Source organism: Hypomesus transpacificus, chromosome 4, assembly GCF_021917145.1.
Source record: "Hypomesus transpacificus isolate Combined female chromosome 4, fHypTra1, whole genome shotgun sequence".
Lineage (NCBI taxonomy): Eukaryota > Metazoa > Chordata > Actinopteri > Osmeriformes > Osmeridae > Hypomesus > Hypomesus transpacificus.
This window is the reverse complement of record NC_061063.1, coordinates 1191410-1215125: the sequence shown is the minus strand read 5'-3', so window position 1 is coordinate 1215125 and position 23716 is coordinate 1191410. Positions and strand designations below refer to the sequence as shown.

General features: G+C 50.3%; 2 protein-coding genes across 2 annotated transcripts; both read left to right on the top strand.

The window, feature by feature from the left end:
- The first annotated feature begins 5182 nt into the window (after positions 1-5182).
- On the top strand, positions 5183-17844 carry gon4la (gon-4 like a). The gene is made up of 27 exons (XM_047019544.1): positions 5183-5265; positions 5936-6192; positions 6454-6561; positions 6856-7061; positions 7197-7271; positions 7380-7430; positions 7616-7666; positions 7932-8027; positions 8160-8264; positions 8689-8847; positions 9100-9304; positions 9978-10079; positions 10163-10203; positions 10433-10548; positions 10706-10889; positions 11012-11098; positions 11288-11450; positions 11703-11853; positions 12040-12190; positions 12758-12874; positions 13326-14345; positions 14473-14667; positions 14884-15078; positions 15634-15777; positions 15993-16306; positions 16756-16858; positions 16956-17844. The coding sequence occupies exons 2-27, from the start codon at positions 5952-5954 to the stop codon at positions 17082-17084; spliced, it is 4509 nt and encodes a 1502-aa protein (XP_046875500.1). The 5' UTR covers positions 5183-5265; positions 5936-5951; the 3' UTR covers positions 17085-17844.
- Positions 17845-18029: 185 nt separating this feature from the next.
- LOC124467314 (protein disulfide-isomerase A3-like) lies at positions 18030-23446 on the top strand. The gene is made up of 13 exons (XM_047019561.1): positions 18030-18315; positions 18650-18728; positions 18865-18982; positions 19085-19192; positions 19412-19541; positions 19775-19888; positions 20171-20296; positions 20461-20643; positions 20762-20870; positions 21232-21360; positions 21581-21660; positions 21775-21832; positions 21915-23446. Exons 1-13 carry the CDS (start codon positions 18155-18157, stop codon positions 22002-22004), a joined length of 1485 nt encoding a protein of 494 aa, XP_046875517.1. The 5' UTR covers positions 18030-18154; the 3' UTR covers positions 22005-23446.
- Positions 23447-23716: the final 270 nt, after the last annotated feature.

Sequence of the window (23716 nt, the reverse complement as noted above, 5' to 3'; positions counted from 1 at the left end):
CAACTTTGGAATGGCTTCTACTTTATCTCTTTATACCCCAGGATAGTCGTGCAATTGGCCCACTGCAATTTGCCTACCAGGAGAAGGTGGCAGTGGAAGATTCCATCTTCTGTCTACCCTATACAGGGCTTCCTCTCAACTGGACAAGGGGAGCGGTGCTGCGAGGATCATGGTTTTAGATTTGTCCAGTGCCTTCAATACCATCCAAACTCTCCTACTGAGAGACAAGCTGACAGATATGAGGGTAGACTAACACCTGGTGACCTGGATTACGGTCTACCTCACGGGGAGACGCTAGTATGCCAGGCTGAGCGACAGCTCCTTTGAGACAGTGGTCAGCAGCACAGGCACGCCATGGTGAACCCTTGTTGTTCACCCTGCACACTTCCCACTTCAAGTACAACTGAGATTTGCCACATGCAGAGGTACTCGGATTACATCGAAATTGTGTGGGGTATCAGGGGTGTATAGGAGGGCGAGTCCTGGAGTCTTGTGGAGGACTTTGTGTTATGGTGCAGATCGAAGCGTCAGCAGCTGAACAGCTCCAAGACTAAAGCGCTGGTGGTGAGCTTCCGGAGGACTAGGCCTCATATGCTACCAGTGTCCATTGAGGGAGTCAATGTGGAGGGGGTCCAGACCAACAAGTACCTGGGGCAGCTGCTGGACGATAGACTGGGCTGGTCGGCGAATTCTGACAGTCTCTACAGGAAGGGGCAGAGCCGGATCTATTTCCTATGGAGGGTTGACGGTCCTTCAACATCTGTAGGAAACTCCTGCTGATGTTTTACCAGTCAGTGGTCGCTAGGGTTCTCCTCTATGCTGTGGTGTGTTGGGGAAGCAGCAGGAAGAACAGGCTGGTGAGGAGAGCTGACTGGGGTTGGCATGAGGTCTTCCTTATGTCCATGGTGGAGAGAAGGACCCTACATAAGCTGTTCTATTCTGGTCAATGCCCACCACTCTCTGCACAGCACATTCACTGGGCAGAGGAGTGTGTTTATTGGAAGATTTCTGTCTTGGTTCTTCTCAACAGTCTTTTGTCCCCCTGGCTATAAGACTGTACAACGCCTAACAATGGCAGAAGTGGAACTGAATGTTTTCCTGCACTCCTTCTATTGGAATTTAGCAGCTGGACCTTTCAGTTATTGGTCATGTCAGCATTATAAAGCATTACATTTTATTATATATATATTTATATGACAAATCACTGCAATGTTTTTGTTGTCAATAATCAATAAAAATCTCTTTCTCTCTATCACTATTTCCTGGAAATAAAATGTGTGCTACAGTACCGGTAAAGGATATTTGAGCTTTGAGAAACTACCTGACAGAGAGGTGACGGGTAGAAACATGTAAAGTTAGGGTTAGTTTAGTTGGTGGTGTCTGTATAGCCTCACCTCCAGGGTGGGGTGATCGCCAAATGTCCTGGCTAAGCACTTGGAAGCCTGGTATAGTTGTTTCTCCATCGCACGCACACCAGATGGACATAGTTTTTGCAGAATAACAACTAGGATATGCTTTAAAAACAGGAAGTTTAAGACCCTGTTTAAATTACATGGTTTCTTGCATCCCTTCCTCTTGATTTAATGGCTTTAAGTATGGAACTAAAACAGTGACAGTAAACTGAGGTATTCAAAATAGAAATTGGCACTGAAAATTTTTCAACTGGAGAAATAAAATCTTGCTATCCTATTTCAAGATTGAAATTGAAAAACACATCATGATGCATACAAATATCAAAATAAAATAATAGGATTGGCAGATTTCTTTTCTTCAGTTGAAAATGTTTCAGTGCCAATACTGGTTGTTTCAATGCCAATTTCAATTTTTTATACCTAAATGTACTGTCACTGTTTTAGCTGCATATTTCAGCTTGTGTGGTTTGATCAGAAGGTAACAGAGTATAGATGCTTTCTGTTTTAGAATACAATTAAGATATGATAATTATGATGAGACATTAAGGCACCTGGAGGCAGGCCCGCCCATTGAAATAGCTGGGGCCCTGAAAAGGTTCAATGAATGGGCCCACCCCTAATCGGCATTACTCATATTAACGCATGCGTGTATGTGCTCTCTCTGTCCTACATAAAACATTACGTTTACCGAGAAAAATGTACTCAGTGATGAGCAAACCCAAACAAAATCTGCAGATTTTAAGGAATTCTGCGCTGGCAAAATATTTAGGATGAACGTGATTATTGCCGGCACTGCGGCTGGGCCCCAGAAAGCTTTACCCTCTTATGGGCAGGCTTGACTGGGAGACATTAAAAACTGGCATGCATAGAAATATTCCTGGAAAAACAGCAGGTTGTTCATTCATATGTCGCCATCTAGCGAACGAACAGTGACAGGAAGGGAGAAGATTTCATAAACTGGCCAGTGTGTTCAATCAAAACAGGTTGAACCCAACCATATTAAATTTGAGCACTTTTAACACCACTGGGTTGTATCATACAGTCTTGATCCAACCATCATGTCTGTGACCATGTTCGACCCAAACATGATTTATCTGACCGTCTTCAACCCAGCTGTGTTGGACCAGGCCGTGTCCTATCAGAGCACCTCAGATTCCAGCACCTCGTGGATTCAGGACTTGTCATTTTCCGTGTTCCCATGGATACAGGGTGACTCTTCAGTAGTGTTGCCCTGGGACCAGGGGGCGCCAATATGCCAATTCCCCACAAACTGAAATGATAAATAAGAGAAAACCACGCAGAGATTTCTTTTTTTAAATTTTCGTGTGCCCCCCACGTGACATGAAAAAATTCCGCCCCGGGCGGCTGCCCAGTCTGCCCGTGCCTAAAACCGCCCCTGCCTGGGACCCAGCGTACCTGGTCATCGTGGAGCGAGTGCTCTGGACCGTGGGACTTGGTGTGGCGACCAAGCAGGAGCTGGCTAGGGCGCATGCGGCCGCAGGGGAGAGGAGGAGCCACGAGGAGGCCTTCCACACCTGCTGGAGGGACCTAGAGAAGGAGAACGGAGCGCTGAGGAAACAGCAGCGCTTCCTCCGCAATGCTGCCAAGGTTTTGAAGGGCAAACACCGTCGCCACCGTCAGCAGGGTGAAAGAATACCTGAAGACCCTGAGAGACACTGAGGAGACCATTGCTGTAAAAGATTGACGTGACCTTAATTGTTATTATTCATCACCTTTAGTTTCGGTTGTCATACCTTCCTCTGTGTATCTAATGGATGCATCAAACAAGCTGTATCTCTCTCCTTCCAGATTCTTTCTGACATTTTGGTTCACCTGGAGATGACCTACGACCTCCAGGGGCATGATTCCAGAGCAGTGTCCAATGACAGGGTTGCTGCAGTAATCAACCAAGCCACCGCTTCGAAGAACAGAATGGAGCTGCTGGCGACTGACATCTCCAGGGTTCAGACCCAACTCTCCGTTGCCAAGCAGCAGCTTGACTGTTACCAGGTCGGGATGGACAATGAGCAGAAGTCTCGCGAGGCCCTGGAGGGGAAATGGCAGCATTTAGAACTCAAAGTGGCACCTCTGAGGCGAGAAGTCCCTGATGGAAGGCCAGCTTAAGGCCGTCCAGCAGAAGTACGAGGACGTGGGCCACACTTACCAGCAGAGGGAGGTCTCCCCCAGAGGAGTCTGATAAACGAGGAGCTGGACCAGACTTAACACCAGAGGGAGGTCGCCCCCCAGAGGAGTCTGTGGACTAACACTTGTCTGAGAGTCACAGAAAGGTACAGGAGTGTTACCCTACAGGAGGGTATTTCTAGGTGCAAGGTTGGAGACCCATGCTACATGTTCAACTTCCTAGACCACCAGTCAAAGACCTCAATGGTTCACTTATGTTGGCAGTGTACATATTTCAAGTTGATCTGATTACTTTTCCAGACCACTTAAACGTCTTGTGCAACCTAAATCAGAACAGTCTACCAATCTGGGATTAACATCCAAATCAGGTTTCCTTCCCAATCATATCCATGCTGGAACCTAAAAATTGGTTGTCCTCACACTTCCAACAATAACCAGATATTTTGCACTCAACCCCCTCTTGTATTAACTTGAATAGTTACAGCTTGGTGTAATAAAAGTTTTTTATTTTGACAAATGTTAAAAACGTAGAACACACACACACTGGCACATGGGGAACATCTATTGTTCCAGAATCTCGCTAAGGTCCTTTCGCCTTCTCCCTGGTGTTAAGGCTCTTAAAGCAATGAGTGGTTTGTCTAGGAACGCCTGAAGGGCGGCCGCTCTACCAGTCTTCTGGGCAGACCAGGGCGCCTCCGGGGTCATGGAGTTGTGAATTTTATCACCAAAATTTGAGTTGGAAGCAGTCACCACCAAGCGCGTTCGATTGTGCCCGCTTGTTTGTTCCGTTGGACAGGGCTGTAGAATACCATAGTTGTCTCCATCCGTGTTTTCTGCAGGTGCACGCTTGTGAAACAGTGATTCCCGTCGCCGCGTGGCCGGACGTTCGGCTAGCAAACAGAACCCATACGGTGTGGAGACTTTCTTCACGTGCATGGACATGGCTGCTTGTGTGGACGGGTCCACGAGGTCCTTGTTGGCGTGGTAAAGCCTCATCTTCCTTGCTGGTGAAGAAACCTTAAGTAACTGGGAGGTTGGAACGAATGGCGATGCAGTGCGCGAGAGCTGTTCGGGGCTGTTGCTGTCCGTAGAAAGCAGCCTCGAGCGGTCCGATTCATGACTATCCCGCAGTCGTGCTCGGGGAGACCGAAATTGCGGAGACGGTATATTAAAGCTGGGGATTCTCTCCTGTGTCAGAACAATGTTTCGCACAGAGGCACTAGCCTTTGACGCATACATGCTGAATATACTTGCGTAAAATAGTAAAAGATAATCGAAACAAGGATATTTCTTTTCATAAGCAAATGGACTGATCTCTTCAATGGTCGTACCAATGTATCACTTTGACGCAACCGTGTTTTATAGCATACAGGTTCATGCAAGGTGTTGCCAATCTCAATCAAATTAGTTATTGGTCTCTCTGTCTGGGTTAACAACAGTGGTCTTGATACTATGCCACCCTGTATTTCAGTAAAAGACGGCCCCAATCATCTTCTGTTATTTTTTTTATATTCACATCCCATCACAGTGACCCATATTTTCAATCACAGTGACCCTAAAATCACGAAACATGGTACTGTGCGCAAGCGGTAAGACATCGTGTGGTGTTTGTTGTAGGACGTAGAGTGGGAAAGATTTTTGTGCTGCGCCCGGAAATGAAATAACGAATGTAGTTTTCAGCTCACTGCTGATGGAGCTCGCGCTGTGGCGGGTAAGAGCTATTGTTTTGAAAAACACACGTTGAACATCTAGATTTATAATGACATTTACCCTGTATAATAGTACTTGGGCAATCTGTTTCGTCCTTGAGGTAGAGGACAGGTTTAGTTTCCTGGAAGTCATTCGTAGCTAAGTTCGCTTGTTCGCTAGCTAGACTGCTAGTTACTCAGGAAAAACGAGGCTAATGTAACACATAACAACAAACCAGTGTGATAACGTTTGTTCCACTGTCTTATAGCGTGTACTGACCTGCTTGTTCACTTCATTTCAGCGTGCTAAGAATCAAACCAGACTGTCTGATCTTGGTCACGCATATTTAGACTTTTTGTCTGGTTGAATAGGGCACTGACTAACGTAAACAGCTTGTAACATACATCGGAAGCACGCTAGCTAACGTTACCTACGTGTAGTTTCCCTACACAATTCAATGGCAAAATGTGAGATGTGTTTCGAGTAGCCTAAAAGACAAACACTGGAATGGATATTGGAATAGGTAACTACTAGTACTGTAAAAAAACTGTCACACGGTCTGTACTCAAGCATGGCCGAGCAGAGGCACTTCGTCGGTGCTCAGTTTCAATGTTTTTCATTTATAAGATGCTTTTATCCGAATTAACATATAAATTGAGCACATCCTCATATTCGCCTGTCGCGTCTCCCAGGTGATGCAGCGACGCTATGAGCCTGGTCCGCAAACGGAAGTCCATCTCCGTCAAAGCTGGCGGAGCCTCCAAGGCAACGCGCGCAGAGAAGCTACCGGCACCCGAACCTCCGGCATCCACCAATGCATCGCCTCCTACAGTTGAAGACTGTCAAGAGGACAGGAGCCCGGAGGAGGGACAGAGCACGTTGCCATGCCGACTCGGGGCAAAGGTCAGGGGTCAAGGCCAGGGCCCCCTTCAGGAATCTGATGCTCGGGGTAAGGAAGGAAAGAGGGAGGCGAGGAGAAGGGTGGATGGGAAGAGGAGAGGGCAGATGGAGGGAAAGAGGGGTTAAGATGAAGGGCCGGCGGACCGGGTGGAGCAAAGGGGAAGAGGGAGGTTGGGGGGTTGAAGAGGGCGGGAAGGAAAACAGGTTATAGCAGGTTGAGCCAACATGCACCTGGATGGCTGTGAATTAAGCATATACTGTATCGTGTGAGTGTTGCATGTGTGTGTTTGTAACGTGTGTTCGCATGCAGGGCACGGCAGCAGAGAGGGGGGGTCTCGCCTCTGTTCCAGCCCCTCCTGGCCACGCCCCTCGACCGAGGAGGAGATGACTGACACAGACCTGCTGGTCATCGTCACTGGTGAGCAGGAAGACCGCTGTCCTGCTCAACCTCTCTACCCCCCCCCCACACACACACACACACACTCCCTCTCTTACTCCTCCCTTTCACTTACTCCCTGCCCCCTCTCTCTGTGACTCCTTCCCCTCTCCTACTCTCTCTCTCTTACCCCCACACACACTCTCTCACTTACCCCCCCGCTTACTCTCCCTTACTCTCTCCTGCTCTTTCCCTTACTCCCTCTCTCCCTTACTCCCTCTCTCTCTTACTCCCTTTCTCCCTCTCCCTTACTTCCTCTCTTCCTCTCTCCCTCAGAGGAACAGTGCAGGACGCGCCAGGGAGTCCGAAAGAAAGGAGGCGGGGCAAAGAGGAAGAGGAGACCGGCCGAGGACCAATCAGAAGAAAGTCAGAGTGAAGAGCCGGGCTCAGAGGTGGAGATTGACAGGCAGCTGGACCAACAGCTGGAGAACAAGTCCAAACAGCACAACCTCACCACTACCAACGTGCGCAACATCATTCATGTGAGTGTGTCCACAGAGACTTTGCGCCACGGCAACCAGCGGTGACATCAGCGTGGCGATGAGGGGATGATTAAAATGTCGAGATTCAGTGTTACGAATGTTAAATGGAATTGAATGGCCTTTGACCCAATACAGGAAGTGATCACCAACGAGCATGTGGTGGCCATGATGAAGGCTGCCATCAACGAGACCGAGGCTGTGCCTGTGTTTGTGAGTGTCACTCCGATACAAGCCAAGAATAAGAGTTTATTCAATTCCTGTTCCTGGTTCATCTAGGTTTCTCACCTCAACCCCCCCCCCCCCTCATATTATTCCCAGGAGCCCAAAATGACCCGCTCTAAACTGAAAGAGGTGGTGGAGAAAGGAGTGGTAAGTTCTCTCTCTCTCTCTCTCTCTCTCTCTCTCTCTCTCTCTCTCTCTCTCTCTCTCTCTCTCTCTCTCTCTCTCCCACCCCTCCTCTCTCTCTCTTATCACTCTCTTTTTTTTGTGAAGGCATAAGTAAGCATGTTAAAGGGCTCAGATGGTGTTTAGAGTATGCTTGATTTGCCTCCCAGGTCATCCCAGCATGGAACATCTCCCCCATTAAGAAGGCCATTGAAGTCAAGGTAACCTAACCCAGCCCTCCTGCTCTGCTGAAGAGAACAACACACACATACACTCTCACACAATATATTTTGGGGGGCTATCTCGTTGTTTATGATCATTGACCTATGCACTTTTTATAAAGCTCTCTCTTGGCAGTCGCTTTGGATAAAAGCGTGTGCTAAATGAATACATGTAAATGTAAATGCACTCACACAAGGCTTTACCACTGCACTAAAGATCACCGTACGTGTGTGTGATGTTGGTGTGTGTGTGTGTGGGTCGAAGGCGCCCCAGTTTGTGGACATCCCCCTGGAAGACGAGGACTCCTCTGATGAAGAGTACCGCCCCGACGAGGAAGAGGAGGATGAGACGTGTGAAGATGTAAGAGCTTCATGTTACTGTGTTCCTAGATCAGAGGACCCGGGTTCGAATACCGGTTGGGGCAAGATCTGGAGGAAGTAATACTGACTGTACCACTGTTACATGTGTGTGTGTGTGTGTGTGTGTGTGTAGACGTTCCAGGAGAGTGACATGGAGAGCACAGCCTCGTCTCCCAGGGGAGTCAGAGCAGGGATCCTCAGAGCTGCCAGCCAGGAGGAGGAACACAGCTCCCTGCAGGTACACACACACGCACACACACACACACTCACGCACACACACACACACACACACACACACACACACACACACACACACACACACACAGCTCCCTGCAGGTGCACACACATACACGCTCACACAAAAACGGATGTGGTTCATACATTTTTCAGGCTCCCACTCAGTATAAAACTGAGGGCAGCCATTGTGTCTCTACTAAACGATTGGCTGGTAGTGTTTTTGCAGGTTGAGGAAAGCCAATCAACGAAAATCAATCTCATAAACATGTCATTGTTATCGTGAACATTTTCTAGTTCTACTAGGTACACACACACATCCCCTCCTTTATCCTCTCTCTCTCTCTCTCTCTCTCTCTCTCTCTCTCTCTCTCTCTCTCTCTCTCTCTCTCTCTCTCTCTCTCTCTCTCTCTCTCCCCCCCTCCCAGGTGTACAATCACAAAGCGAGACGTCGTATGGGCCCGCCCCTTCCTCCCCCTGGCCCGCCCATCAGACCGCCCCCAGACTCCAGCTTCCTGGAGAAGCTCCACGCCGTGGAGGAGGAGCTAGCCATAGGTCCCGTCCCCGCCTGCATGGAACCCTTTCAGGTACCGCCCCGTCCCAGAGACGGACCTATCAGATTCCCCGAACGGAAGCTGACCATTTGAGTTGACCTCCTCTTCCTCTTCTCCTCGCCCCACTCCTCCTCCTCCCTCTCTCTCATCCTCCACCAGCCCTTGCCCCCCCCCCAGTCCCAGCCCCTGCCCCCCCTCCAGCCCCTGCCCCCCCTCCAGCCCCAACCCCTACCCCCCCTCCAGCCCCTGCCCCCCCTCCAGCCCCTGCCCCAGCCCCCGCCCCAGCCTCTGGCCCCAGCAGAGGACAGTGTGATGGCGTGGAGGACTCGCTCCAAGCGTCCCCTCAGGGACGTCCCCCTGGGGCGCCTGGAAGCGGAGCTAAGGGCCCCTGACATCACGCCCGACATGTACGAGTGTGGCTCCGCCCAGGAGGACCGCGAGTGGACCCATTGGCTGAGAGGGCTCATGTGCTCCGACGCCGAGAACGATGGTCTGTGAGAGTGTGTTGGATACAGTGTGTGTGTGTGTGTGTGTGAGTGAGTGTCTAACCCTTGCGTGAGCAAAATCCTTGTCAACAGGCAGCCTGCGGAACTGGGTCAATAGAAATTCCTCCTGTGTGTGTGTGTGTGCGCGCGCGCAAGCAGGATGTACGATGTGTGTGTGACATGTAACTCCAGTTTAGTGCATGCCACAGACTGCACTGCTCTGCATGATCAGCACACTGGACACTTGACTGCTGTGTGTCACACACACTTCAGACAGACTGAAGGGCACGCTAAGCCTGAGTGTGTGTGTGTGAGAGAGAGAGTGTGTGACGTCGTGCGTCTTGATGTCTCAGTGCGTGCGTGTGTGTGATGATGTCTCTCTGTGTCTGTGTGATGATGTCTTGTCTGTGTCTGTGTGATGACGCGTCTGGGTGTGTGTGTGATGACGCGTCTGGGTGTGTGTGTGATGACGCGTCTGGGTGTGTGTGTGATGACGCGTCTGGGTGTGTGTGTGATGACGTCTCTCTGTGCGTGTGATGTCGTCTGGGTGTGTGTTTGACGATGTCTGTCTGTGTCTGTGTGATGTCGTCTGGGTGTGTCTGTGATGATGTCTCTCTGTGTGTGTAATGTCGTCTGGGTGTGTGTGTGATGATGTGTATCTCCCTCCCCCTCTCTCAGAGGAAGCTGATGATGATGATGATCCAGAGTATAACTTCCTGGCTGACACAGATGAGCCTGACGTGGAGGATTACCGTAACGACCGGGCCGTACGCATCACCAGTAAGTCACCCCGGCAACCTGGAGACAAAAGTTGTAGACGTGTGTTTGTTTAGAGCTATAACCTCTCTCTCTCCCTCTACCAGAGAAGGAAGTGAACCAATTGATGGAGGAGTTGTTTGAAACGGTAAGACATCCACCTGTGTGTATGTGTGTGGAACCTGTGTCTTTGTTTGTGTGTGTGGTAACTTGTGTGTGTGTGGTAACTTGTGGGTGTGTGTGTGTGGTAACTGTGTGTGTGTGCGTGGTAACGTGTGTGTGTGTAGTAACGTGTGTGCGTGGTAACGTGTGTGTGGTAACTGTGTGTGTGTGGTAACTGTGTGTGTGTGTGGTAACTGTGTGTGTGTGTGGTCCAGTTCCAGGAGGACCTGTGCTCTCAGGAGCAAGATGAGGAAGGACATGAGGAAGAGGAGGAGAGTCAGGAGGAATCCCGCGACACACACACCTTCACCACGCCCGCTCCACCCTGCCCGTGAGCACACACACACACACACTTACCACACATACATACAAACGCAACACATCACACACGCACACATACGCACACACTGTGGCCCACCCTGTCCAATAATATTACAGAGAGACACACACACAACCCCTGACCTGTGACCCCTGACCTGTGCCCCCAGGCGCTGGCAGGAGCCCGTGTACCAGGAAGAAGAAGAGGACGGAGGCTTCCAGACTGTGAGGGAGCAGCTGGCAGCCATGAGGAAGAAGAGGCTCCAGACCCCGCAACCCCTCACCCCTGCCCTCACCCTCACCCCCACCGTCAACGCCACCCAGAAACTTCAGCTGCAGCAGCAGATACAGCAGGTCACACACCCACACACACACTCCTCTCCTCCCACTCTCCTCTTTTTCCCCTCCTCCTCCTTTCCTCTCCCCTCCCTCTCTCCTCTCTCTCTCCTCTCTAACTGTGTGTCTCCGTCCTGCAGCATGTCCAGCTGCTCACCCAGGTCTACATGCTGGCTAGCCCAGTAGCAGCCCTGCACAGTGAAGCTCACACCACCCTGCAGTTCCTGGTGAGATACACACACACACACACACCACCTAGCAGTTCCTGGCGAGATACACACACACACACACACACACACTACCCTTCAGTTATTGGTCAGACACCCACACACCACCCAGCAGTTCCTGGGAAGACCCCCCCTCCTAATATCCTCTTCTTTTTTCTTCCTCTCACCCCTCCTCCCTTCCCCCACCAGACTGAGCTGCAGGTGTTTGCCCAGCAGAGGGAGCTGTCCCAGGGCCCAGGCAGCATGTTCAGGGCCTCCAACCTCCAGGGGGCGCTGTCCCTCCTGGAGGAGCTCCGCCTCCAGCCCATCCCCTACAGCCCCAACATCACCCAGCCCACCTCGCAGGGACGCAGTGAGTGGGGCGGAGGGGTGGGCGCCAGCATAGGGTCGGCGTGTGCGAGAGGATCTGCAGTTGTCTTTGTTTGGATATGCTATGGATTGTAAATCTTGGATGTACATATATTCAGTGGTTATTAAGCAGTATCATAGATCCATGAGTACTAGAGCCTGATGGATATTAAATTTGGGGGGGGGGGCGATACTTACATATGACTGACAAATGATTGTCAGTCATCGTTGTTATCGTTGTTGTTGTATCCGTCAGTCCGTAGGTACCCTCTGATGCCCGCCCAGCTGGCCTGGCTATTCGCCACACGTCCCGTCTTCCTGTACCCAGAGCTGCTGCCATTGGTCAGTCTGGACCCCGCCCTCTTAGCCCCGCGAACTTTCAACTCCTTCATCCCAGCTGAGGACTGGTACGTTCACCCCTGCACACACATCCAGTCAGACCGGCCAGTCGTGTGGACATGCGTCCAGTCATATGTGCCATTCACAAATGATTTGACCTCGACCTCAACTTATGCGACCATCCTTACACTCATAGGTCCAGTTATAGATCCATACTTTCTTATGTTGATTCTATGTGTGTGCGTGTGCTCCAGCCTGCTGGTGCTGGGCATGAGGAACATGCAGGGAACCCTGAAGCCCATGGAGAACCTGTGTCAGTACCTGCTCCGAGCCAAGGCCCCCGCACAGACCAGAGGACACCTGCTGAAGCAGAGCACGCCTCGCAGGCCCGACAGCATCCTCAAGGTAGGGCTGCTGCTCTCACCATGCACTCACGGCTGGACACTCCTGACTACTGCAGGCCGCTGGAGACTACTGACTGCTGCAGACTGCTGGAGACTACTGACTACTGCAGACAGCTGGAGACTACTGACTACTGCAGACTCCTAGTGACTACTGACTACTGCACACTGGTTGAGACTACTAACTACTGCAGACTGGTGGAGACTACTGACTACTGTAGACTGGTGGAGACTACTGCAGACCGCTGGAGACTACTGACTACTGCAGACTGGTGGAGACTACTGACTACTGTAGACTGGTGGAGACTACTGCAGACCGCTGGAGACTACTGACTACTGCACACTGGTGGAGACTACTGACTACTGCAGACTGGTGGAGACTACTAACTACTGCAGACTGGTAGAGACGGGTAGACACTACTATAGACTGGTAGAGAATGCTACTGCAGACTGGTAGACACGGGTAGACACTACTATAGACTGGTAGAGAATGCTACTGCAGACTGGTAGAGACTACTGCAGACTAACTCCTAGACCAGTCCTAACCACCAGTGGTCCTGTGTGTGTCCAGGTGTACTACCGGCAGAGGGTGGTGCTGCCCATGCCCCTGGCCTGTCGCAGGGTGGAGCCTGGAGACCAGCGCCCCCCGGTGGAGAGAGACGAGGACATCATGCCAGCCTGGCTGAGGGTAACCGCATTGCACGTTGTATTCATGTAGCGGATGCTTTTCTCCAAAGCAACATAGAAATACTGCTGCATGCAGGAGGTACAGCAGAAAGTCAAGGAGCAGGGGTGCATAGCTCTAACTGGTGGTCAGAGTTGAGGAACGGTATGGATATACCAGGCACTGTACCCCCTCTGCCAGATGCATCCCTGTCATCTACTAGTGGCTGTTCCTTGGCCTGCAGGAAGAAAGTATTGTTTGATAGCTTTAGCTCAGTGGTAGAGCCTTCGACTGCAGGGCAAGAGGTTGCAGGTTTAAATGCCCCCGTGTATGTCAGTGTTTTTTCATGGTTAGAAGCTGTATCAACAGTTGAGATATTTTAATTAGCAGAATTAAGTGGTTACAAGCTGTTTAAAGTGGCTATTAGCAGTGATAAGCTCCCGTTGTGTCTAAACTTGTCTTTCTTCATCCACAGAGGAGTCTTCCAGTCATCTACCCAGCTGTGAGACAATGGAACATGGCCGGTGATCCCAAAAGCTCCAAAAACAAAAAGTACTACAGCTACCCCCCCGGCACCCTCTACCCAGCCCACCTCCCCGACGGCTTCATCCTCAAACCCAGCGGCTTCAAAAACCTGCTCGTCTCAGACAGCGCCCCCAACAGGACCGGAGGAGGTACTGCGCCCCCGGGGGAGCACGCGAACAACGGACGGAAACAGCGGGCGGTCCAGGGCGCGTCGAAACCCAAGTCAAAACCTACGAGGGGGAAGTCTCGCTCGAAGACCTCCCAGAATCCAATGCAGGTCATTCTCAACAGGCCCGCCTCGGGCGCTTCGTCATTGGATGCTCAGTGGTCAGAGTCTGCCCTATCGGCTAAAGAGCTTGTCACTCAGAGGGTCAGCACCTTCGCTGGGCTGCACAGGCTACCCAGGTTCCTCCACACCCCTGCATGTCCCTCCCACCCTCACGCTACAGGGTCTCATGAGGCAGTTAGCAGGGGCACCACAGGCCCAGACCGGCCCCCTGCTACCACTCAGACTCCATCACCTCCTCCTCCCTCCATCCAGATCCAGACCTCCACTCTTCATCCCTCCCTCTTGGAAACCCTGATGGACGGGGAATGTGTCACCGTCGTCATGGTGAGGAGGGAGGAGGAGGTGGGGGAGGACGAGGAGGTGCTCAAGGGAGAAGAGGAGGAGGATTGTTACGATGACATGCCCCTCCTGGCACTGTCAGAGTCCTCCGCCAGTCCTGCAGGAAGCATCGACCCCAGTGACCTCACAGAGGCGGAGTCGGAGAAAGGTCAAGAGGTCACACTGGTGCCGTGCCGTGGGCAGTCGGACGTGGGGGGCGGAATCGGAGAGGGACAAAAGGAAGTCCAAGGGGAAGAGGGGCACAATGGAGGGACTGTGGAGAGAGAGCGGCAAGGCCAACAGGAACAGGAAGTGATGTCACCATTCTCTGACGAGTCCACCCTCTCAGTGCCGGAGCTACAGGTGAGGTCACATGCTGAGGCTGCTTCAATGTGATTGGCCGATATGTAAATCGACCGAATACATTTCAGGCTGTGTGCTTGAATGCAGATAGACATTACAGTTTGTGTGTGCGTGTGTGTTTTCGTAGGAGACAATGGAGAAGCTTTCCTGGCTGGCATCTGAAGGGAGGTTCGAGGTCATAGAGAGTTCATTCTCCAACCCAGATTCCGTGGCCCCTCCCCCTCCCGTGCCCCCCCTCCCCCATGATGACACAGAGCTACAGGGGTGTGACCCCCACAGGGAGAAGGAAGAGCTTGCGTATGCACAGGATTACCTCAACAGGGTGAGCTGACCTAACTTCCTTTATGCTAGTTTAGCCTACTCTATCTCCGTCTAGCGTAAGCTCAGCCTCTCGTGAACACGTTCTGGCTTAACGTGGATCGTCCCGATGAACCTTTCAGATGGCCGTTCTTTACCTGCCATCTCTCCGACGGATTCTCTTCTTTCTGCTCCCTCCTTCCCTCTCCTTCCTCCTCTCGCCTCCCCTCCTCACCTCCAGGTGTGTGAGTCTCTCCAGATGGTTCCGGGGCGTCTGGGGGACTTCCTGGCGGCCCTGTGTGAGTTTGAGCGTGGCGGGGGGCGGAGCCCCGTGGAGCTCTTCTCCCTGATCAGGCCGGTTCTGCAGGACTGGCCCGACTTGCTGCGAGACTTTGCTGCCTTCCTCCACCCCGACCAGGCTCAGCACTGCGGCCTGGTGAGACCACGCATGTCACCGACCGCCACCGCTGGTCTCATCACAGCGCAGTTTCACACACTCCGTCATGTTTACAGGAGATCGTTTCTTTTTTGTGGCGCGAGCTGATTGGCTACTGTTCAGGGGCTGTGAAAGAGTATGTGCTCTGATTGGGTACTGTTCAGGGGCTGTGAGAGAATATGTGCTCTGATTGGCTACTGTTCAGGGGCTGTGAAAGAATATGTGCTCTGATTGGTTACTGCTCAGGGGCTGTGAAAGAATATGTGCGCTGATTGGCTACTGTTCAGGGGCTGTGAAAGAATATGTGCTCCGATTGGCCTCACGCAGCTGTGCACACCCAAATGCAGAACGTTTCTCAGCCTTTGAGTGAATTGTGTTTGTACATAGGAGTTGTGTTGAAACGCAGTACACAGTCAGTAAAATACATAGGTTGTTTTACATTATTAAGGATATACCACCGGAGTTTGTACTTTTGAGATTGTTCATGTCTTTAGCATCTACTTTCTTCCTTCCTGGCCTCATTCCTTCTTTCTCTCCCTCCCTCTCTCCTGGCAGTTGGCAGAGCAGCAGGCGTTTGAGCGTAGTCGGCGGTTCCTACGGCAACTTGAACTAAGCTTTGGAGAAGACTCCTCCCACTACCGCCAAATCGTGAGCATCCTCCAAGGAGGCCACGCCCACAGCCCTCTGGGTATCAAGAAGGTACACTCGTCTACTTCCTGGTTACCAACCAACCACTAGATATTACTATTGAAGTTTGAAACTCACATAAATGTTTGTATACCTGATATCAGCTGACCTGCCTTTTCCTTATGACCCGACCTGTTCATTTTCTCTCTCTTTTTGTCATTCTCTCTCTTCCTGGTGTTTCTCTTTCTGGTTCTCTTCTGTTTCTCTCCGTCTCTTTCTTTGACTAGATGAAAGCACAGATCACGGGCCTTCTCAAAGGCCACACCCACCTCCAGGAAGAATTCTGGGTATTTTTCGACATGTTATATTCCCTGTCCTCTGAGGCAGAGCCTCAGGACACCTCAAACTACACTTCCCACAATGCACCACAAAGAGGGAGGAGAAGACAGGCTTCCAATCCCAGGAGAACCAAACGGAGAGAGCAGGAAGAGGGGGAGGATGGGGGAGACATGGATGAGCAGGCCTGCGTCTGGGACAATCCTGTCTGTGCCAAAAACATCTCCCTCACCCCCACGGGAGAGAAGATTATACTCTGGACCAGGTCAGAACCAAAGCCCTCCTCTCCTCCTCCATCCTCTCCTCTTCCTTCATCCCCCCCTCTCCTCTTCCTTCATTCCCTCCTCACTTCCTTCCTAAAGTGCATTTAGAAAGTACAGCAGAAAATGAAGGATCGGAAATGCATAGTTATCGGTGGTCAGAGTCCAGGAACAATCTGTATTTATCAGGCACAGTGATAAATATCAACATCTCAATTACCAGAAATGGTACAACGCAACTATAATGCAACAATAACATCTCAACAACAATATTACATAATGCGGTACAACAAAAACTGTGTCATGTGTCAAGTGCAACGTCAAACAATTTGTCAAGACGATTTTTTGGAAGGTGTCTCCTAAATTGAACAATTAAATGAAGATTGAACTGTTGCACTTTTTTAAATGCAGGTCTGAACACAAGTTTGAACAAACTTTTTTTTCCATTTAACAGAGAAGCAGATCGAACAATCTTGACGACCTGCCAGCTGAGTGGAGCCAATCAGAGGACGTTTCAGACCATCTCCGCCCAACTCGGCAACAAGACACCCAATGAGGTTAGAGGTGTAGTTGGTTTCAACCATGAATGATTGCTTTTGGAATGCAGCTTGCATCTTGAACAACTTCTGTTTACCCATATTTCCTTGCGTCTAGGTGAGCGCACGTTTCAAGGACCTCATGCGGTTGTTCCGCTCAGCCAATCAAAGACCACATTCAGACCAGGAAGAGGAAGTGAGCGCCACTGAGCAGGAAATCAGCTCCACAGAACCTGCCCCAGACTGAACGTGTTTTGGGGAACCCCAGAAGGAAAAGTACCAGTGTTCTACCGGCTCAGAGCTGGAACCAGAACCATAACAACAGCTTAGCTACCTGGACTCAAGAGAGTCGAGCGGGTTATGAGGGAGGGATGGAGAGAAAGAGTGAGAGAAGAAGAGGAAGCGAGAGGTAAAGAGAGAGTTTAAATAGACACATCAAGGACTGTGTCTTTCTCTCTCAGGGAGAAATGTTTACAAAAACGCACCTTATACCCCCAGCATGTCGGCTAGGTGCCACAGTAGCAGTGCCGGTGCATGTTAGGCTTCCTGTTTTAGCTGTCCAGCAGCTAGCGGGTGCTTCCTCGGAGACAAGCCTACACAGCCAACATGGGACAGATTCTGCATGGCTTTGGATGTGTGTTTTCCGAGACTCAATTTTTTTTTTGTTTTTTTTTGTGTTGTGGGAGGGAGCAACTTATCTTTTACTTTGATTTAGGACAGTTTCAATCTCTTTAAAGCTTTTTAAAGACAGGAGGAGATTGTTTAGGATGTATATATGCCCTGTGAAGGAGTGTGCAGGGCTTACATATAGCTCATGCACAGACAAGTGTCAGCTGATGTTAACAATAAATCCTGGTGACTGGGCTGATGATGTATTTGTCTAACGGGAAGCGCTTGAACAATAATTTTGATAGTTGTACAACCTGTATAATATGATGTACTGTAAAAACGTGTGTATGGATGGCTACAACCACTCTTTTTTTAATATTAAAGTTGGAAGGGTTCAATGTGGAGCGTACTGTTATAATTGCAAAGTCGTACAAATGTTGGAATATAAACCAACATGACAGGTTGTAATGTGATAGGCATCCGAGTAGCGCAATTGAATTGTTACATCGCATCAACGTTGACCCTTCCGGTCCAATCACACGCTTGCTGTCCGGCAAGTTCTGTTTATGCCCCGCCCCCTCAGTGTGCCTCTTGGATCGTAATCAGGGAAAGGTGTTCTGTCATCCGCTGTGACAGTAAATATACCTTTTCTGGTTTACTTTCCTTACTATACATATAGCGTTATTTGCAGCTATACATCTATAAAACATGGCATTGTCTTCATCTCTCATTTTTGCTCTCACGTTATCGCTATGGATGCTCGCCGGATCGGTTCTCGCCAAGGGCGATGTGCTCGAGCTCGGAGACGGGGATTTCGATTATCTGGCATCGGAACACGAGACAATGCTAGTAAAATTCTACGCTCCGTGGTAAGATAAAATGCTATGAAAGAAACGGGTTAAATACGGCGTTTGTGCCACTTGTTTTGCAATTCTGCGTCTTACTTTCCGCTATTCCGGTGGAGCGGGCGTCCAGAAGCATCTGCTGACAAGAATATCCCCATCATAATCACTTGGAGGCTAGCTTGAGATCCAAGACCGCGGATCTTGTCCTTAATAACAGGCTAATTAATGTATAATCATTAACTTCGGACGCTATCTTTATAAATAAATGCCACAAACATTGACATTCCCAGTCACCGTATTTTCCTGCCCTTAAGTTGTTGTATTCTGGTTAGACGAGACGTCTGCTTGGTGTTTGCAGGTGTGGACACTGTAAGAAACTCGCCCCAGACTTTGAGACGGCAGCAACCCGACTGAAAGGGACTGTTCCTTTGGCCAAGGTTGGGATCCTGTCACTAAAACTTCTGCTGTGCTTGCTCCTTAATTAGCAGTTTTATAAATGTTCCTGCCTCTCTATCTTCTTTGCCCGTCTCCTCACCCCCCACCCCCTCACCCACTGCTCTCCTTTCCCCCCAGGTGGACTGTACTGCCAACCCAGACACATGTGGTCGTTTTGGGGTAACAGGATATCCCACACTCAAAATCTTCCGGAACGGAGAAGATTCCTCAAGCTACGATGGGCCACGAACAGCAGGTGCATATTTGTGTCTGTGTGTGTGCATGTCTACTTTGTGTGTGTCTGTGTGTGTGTGATCACCACCGTTGTTGTAAACTCTGACCCCGGCTGTGCCTCCAGATGGCATAGTGCACCACATGAAGAAGCAGGCCGGTCCCAACTCTCTGAGCCTGCACAACCAGGCTGACCTTGAGGCCTTCATCAACCACTTTGATGCCAGCGTTGTTGGTGAGCTGGGGAGGAATGGGGTACGAAGGGGTGAGTGTGTGACTGAGTGAGTGACAGTGTGTAAGTGAGTGTGCAAGGGAGTGAGAGAGAGAAAAGGGGAGGAAAGAGAGTTGAGTCAGGGATTTTCTCCTTGCTGGTCTTTTGATGGCTCTGTGTGCATGTCTAACACAGCAGATCTCCCCCCCCCCCCCCCCCCCCCCCCCCCCCCCTCCCATCCAGGATTCTTCCCAGGGTCGGAGGTCAGCCAGCTGGCCGAGTTCCTGAAGGCGGCCAGCATGATGAGGGAGCACTTCCGCTTCGCCCACACGTCCGACCTCAGCCTGGGAGCTCCGTACGGCGTGGCCGCCAAGTGAGACACGCGTGTGGACGTGTTCATAGCACCAACACGCTTCCACAGTCACTGCTGGGTGGCTGTGTTAAAACCCCTCCAGGCGACACACTACAGCTTTCTGAACTCATACTTTTCATTCATGTAGGATTATATCTACTGTCTAACAGCCAGACCAACGCACTCACCTTCTCTTCCACCTGTGTCTGTCTGTGTGTGTGTGTGTCTGTGTGTGTGTGTGTATGTGTATCCAGGGGCGTGCTTCTTTTCCGGCCCCCCAGGCTGAGCAGTAAGTTTGAGGACGGCGTGGTCCACTTCACCGACACCATCTCCCCAGCCTCTCTTCGACGCTTCATCAGAGACAACATGTGAGGCTTGGTTTTAGTGTCTAGGTTCTGGTTTTAGTTCTGGTTGTTCCAGCAGCTCCATAAACACTGGAGGGGGGCCGTCGTAGAGGCTTTTATTACCGAACCCATGGGGAAACAATTTTATGTGGACAAAGTAATAGTTTCATGTTGATGATCTCTCTGTACTGTATGTATATCTCTCTTCTGCCTTTATCTATCACTCTCTCTGTCTCAATAGTAAATGTCTATACAGTATCTCTCTGTGTGTTGTCTACTAAATGTCCCTGTTCCCTCTTTGAACAGTTTTGGAATTTGCCCGCACCTGACCAATGAGAACAGGGACAGGATGAAGGGGCGGGACTTGTTGACAGTGTACTACGACCTGGACTACCTACGCAACCCCAAGGGCTCCAACTATTGGAGGAACAGGTAGAGCCACTGGCCAATCCTGAAACCAATCTGCGTTGGTCTGTCAGTGGAACCTGAATGCTCCTTCTTCTCTTACTCCTTTTTTATCTTGTTCGTCTATTTCTTCCATTTTTTCCTCCTCGTTCCCCTTCTTCTCCTGCATCCCTCTCTTCCTCCTCCTCCAGGGCGATGAAGGTGGCCTCCCAGTTCCTCTCCCAGGGTCTGAGTTTCGCCGTGGCCAATCGGCGGGACTTTGTGGACGAGCTGGAGCAGGAATTTGGCCTGGGGGCGTCCGACGGGGGGGACCTGCCCTTTGTGACCATCCGGACAGCCCGCGGTCACAAGTACACCATGAGGGAGGAGTTCACGTGAGTGCGAGGGCTGGGTTAGGGGGCTGGGGTCAGAGGGTGTGGAGAACTCTGCCTGCTGGAGGAGCTGAGGGTTCAAGTGGAGGCGTGCTCTGACCCCCCCCCCCCCGTGCTGCAGGAGGGACGGGAAGTCTCTGGAGAGGTTCCTGGATGAGTACTTTGCCGGACGACTGAAACGCTACATCAAGTCTGAACCCGTCCCTGAGAAGAACAAGGGACCCGTGAAGGTCGGTCTGGCTGTCTGTGTGTTCATGTCTGTCTGTCTGTCTGTCTTCATGTCTGTCTGCCTGCTTGTCTGCCAGTCTGTCTGTGTGTTCATGTCTGTCTGTCTTCATGTCTGTCTGCCTGCTTGTCTGCCAGTCTGTCTGTGTGTTCATGTCTGTCTGTCTGTCTTCATGTCTGTCTGCCTGCTTGTCTGCCAGTCTGTCTGTGTGTTCATGTCTGTCTGTCTGTCTTCATGTCTGTCTGCCTGCCTGACTGCGTGTCTGTCTGTTTGTCTGCCTGCTTGTCTGCCAGTCTGTCTATCTCTACCTTGTCTTCAACAACAACAGTTCCTATCTAATCGTGCGTGTGTGCGTGCGTGTCAAGGTGGTGGTAGCTGAGTCATTTGAGGAGACGGTGAACGCTGCAGAGAAGGACGTGCTGATAGAGCTATATGCTCCCTGGTGTGGACACTGCAAAACCCTGGAGCCCAAATACAAAGAGCTGGCGGAGCAAGTGAGAGACACACACATTCAGACTTGTACACACTTACGCACACGCGCACTCCCTCTCTTTACACAAACGTACACACACTCTCACATACGGCATACTCACAGACACACTCACCTTTTTCTCACACACACACTCACACTCTTTTTCCCCTCACACACATACACACACACACAAACAATCTCTCTCTTTTTCTCCGATGGATTGTATGTGTTGTGCCTCGCAGCTCTACGATGACCCCAATATTGTCATCGCCAAGATGGACGCTACGGCCAATGACGTCCCTGAGGGCTTCGACATACAAGGGTGAGACGCCGCATCCCCCTTTCCTCGTCTCTCCTTTCCTCTCTCCTCCCTCTTTTACTGTGACCATCTTGGTTGCTAATTCCATCATCTCTTTCTCTCTGTCTCCCGCTTTAGTTTTCCCACCATCTACTTCTCCCCAGCCGGTAAGAAGAACCAGCCGAAACGATACGAGGTAAGACCCACCACATCACAATCTTTCAACGAGCCCTGCGCCTGGCCAGTCATGTTCATTTATCCGTTGTCTCTGGTTCCAGGGAGCTCGCGAGGTGAAGGACTTCCTCAACTTCCTGAAGAAGGAAGCCTCGCACGCCCTCGTCGTGAGCGGAGTGAGGGAGGAGCTGTGAACAAGCAGGAACGGGACGTGAGGACTGGCCGGGGTGCATGGCGGAGATGTGGTTTGGGACGTCCCCCGGCGCTCACGTCGCAGGCTGTCTTACTGTAGAGTCGCAATGGAACATCTGACAAAACTGTTTTCAAACGATGACACGTGGCCGACTCGACAGGAAAAGAGCCACCGGTTATGTGGAAAAGATTCCCACGGAACTGAAACATAAGGACTACTTGGAGTGAAAGAGGAGGTGGAGAGAGAAAGAGAAGACCTCTGTTGATTAAACAGACACTTGGAAGTTCCAGGACAGAGACCGGTGGGTAGGTTCTCTGGCATGACTTGAGGACCCTGGAGCCACCAGACTCAGCTGCCTTTAAGGGTTCATGGTGCGTGTATATTAGTGTTGCTCCTCTCATTCTAAACCACATTATTTTGTATAGACTCTGTTCAAGCTTCCTATCCTGGTTCCTTTATTGGTTGTGGCTTAAAGTCGAATTAATGACCTCCGAGCTACATCATTTTTAGAGAAACTCCGTCCCAGTTTACACACCATCACTCCGACACTGGCAGCTAGCATGATAACTGATTTCTTATTTTGGAATCAAGGGGCAACCTCCAAGGATGAAAAATGAAGTGGCTCAAAGTGCAATACCGCCAATGGTCGCCAGGGGCTGGCTCCAAAAATCTCTGTCTCCCATTCAAATATCACCAACTTCTCTCACTCAAAAAAGTGTCCACAATTCATTATGGTGTCATTAGCTAGATTCCCTTATTCTTATCAGTGTCCTGGTGGTCCATCTGCATTGTTTTTGATTATGTAGATATTAGGCCTCAAAGATCTGTATAATTGGGGGGTGGATGGCTTGATTGACAGGTATACTAGCCAGGGGCATGGAGGACAAAGGCCGTTAGTGAGGTGGGCGTGCATCGTGTCCTTGGCTTTTACACCAGACTTTTGGAACGTCAGGGCCTTCACCAGATTCTAAGAACCCCCAGACCCAGAGTTCTAGAATCCCCGGTCCTACATCAGTTCTAGAACCCCATTCCATGCACCAGTTTTTGAACCCCAGGTCAAAAGTTCTAGAACCCTGAGTAGACCGTGAGGAGCTGGGACATGCATATACTATAGTTGTGTGTTTGTTGTGTGGTACTACTTTATTATGCATATTTATTTATTCAGTATGAACGATACAATGGAATGAAACAAACAAAACTCTTTTGGACATATCGATAAAAGCGCTGTGTTGTCTAATATTGTCTCTGCATTTTGAATAGTCTATTTTGACAAAGCCTTATAATTTATCAGTGTGATTTTTTTGTTGTCTTGCCAGTGAAGGAGCAACCATTACCAGTGTGTTGTTTGCTGCTGAAGCTGGGGTCTTTGTCATTTCTCTTGGCCCTTTATCAATGAAACGAAGATGTGCAGAGTTTATAAAAATAAAGATACTTTTGTCTGAAGTCTTCTGATGCCATTCTATGACTGTCTGGCATGGGTCATGTTGTATGTGCGAGAGAGAATGATGGTCCTGTGAAATGCATGCACTGGATTAATGTACAAACAAATGCAGGTCATTCAAAATCAACGATGGAATTTATCGGCTACTGTTTAGGGAGTGCCTTTTTGTCACATCCCCATTAATCCTCTTAAGCGTTCTTCACTCATTCTATTGGTAGAAATTTGAGTCAGTCATTATTTCGTCGTAGACTATTGGTCAAGACGTCAGCAGC

Excerpts from the sequence above, each read along its gene's own strand:
- gon4la (XM_047019544.1), top strand. The coding sequence starts at position 5,952 with ATGAGCCTGGTCCGCAAACGGAAGTCCATCTCCGTCAAAGCTGGCGGA. Across the intron at positions 8,265-8,688 it reads AGGAACACAGCTCCCTGCAG|GTGTACAATCACAAAGCGAG; the intron begins GTACACACACAC and ends CCCCCCTCCCAG. Across the intron at positions 15,778-15,992 it reads GCCCTCTGGGTATCAAGAAG|ATGAAAGCACAGATCACGGG; the intron begins GTACACTCGTCT and ends TTCTTTGACTAG.
- LOC124467314 (XM_047019561.1), top strand. The coding sequence starts at position 18,155 with ATGGCATTGTCTTCATCTCTCATTTTTGCTCTCACGTTATCGCTATGG. Across the intron at positions 18,983-19,084 it reads CGATGGGCCACGAACAGCAG|ATGGCATAGTGCACCACATG; the intron begins GTGCATATTTGT and ends CTGTGCCTCCAG. Across the intron at positions 21,661-21,774 it reads GAGGGCTTCGACATACAAGG|TTTTCCCACCATCTACTTCT; the intron begins GTGAGACGCCGC and ends CTCCCGCTTTAG.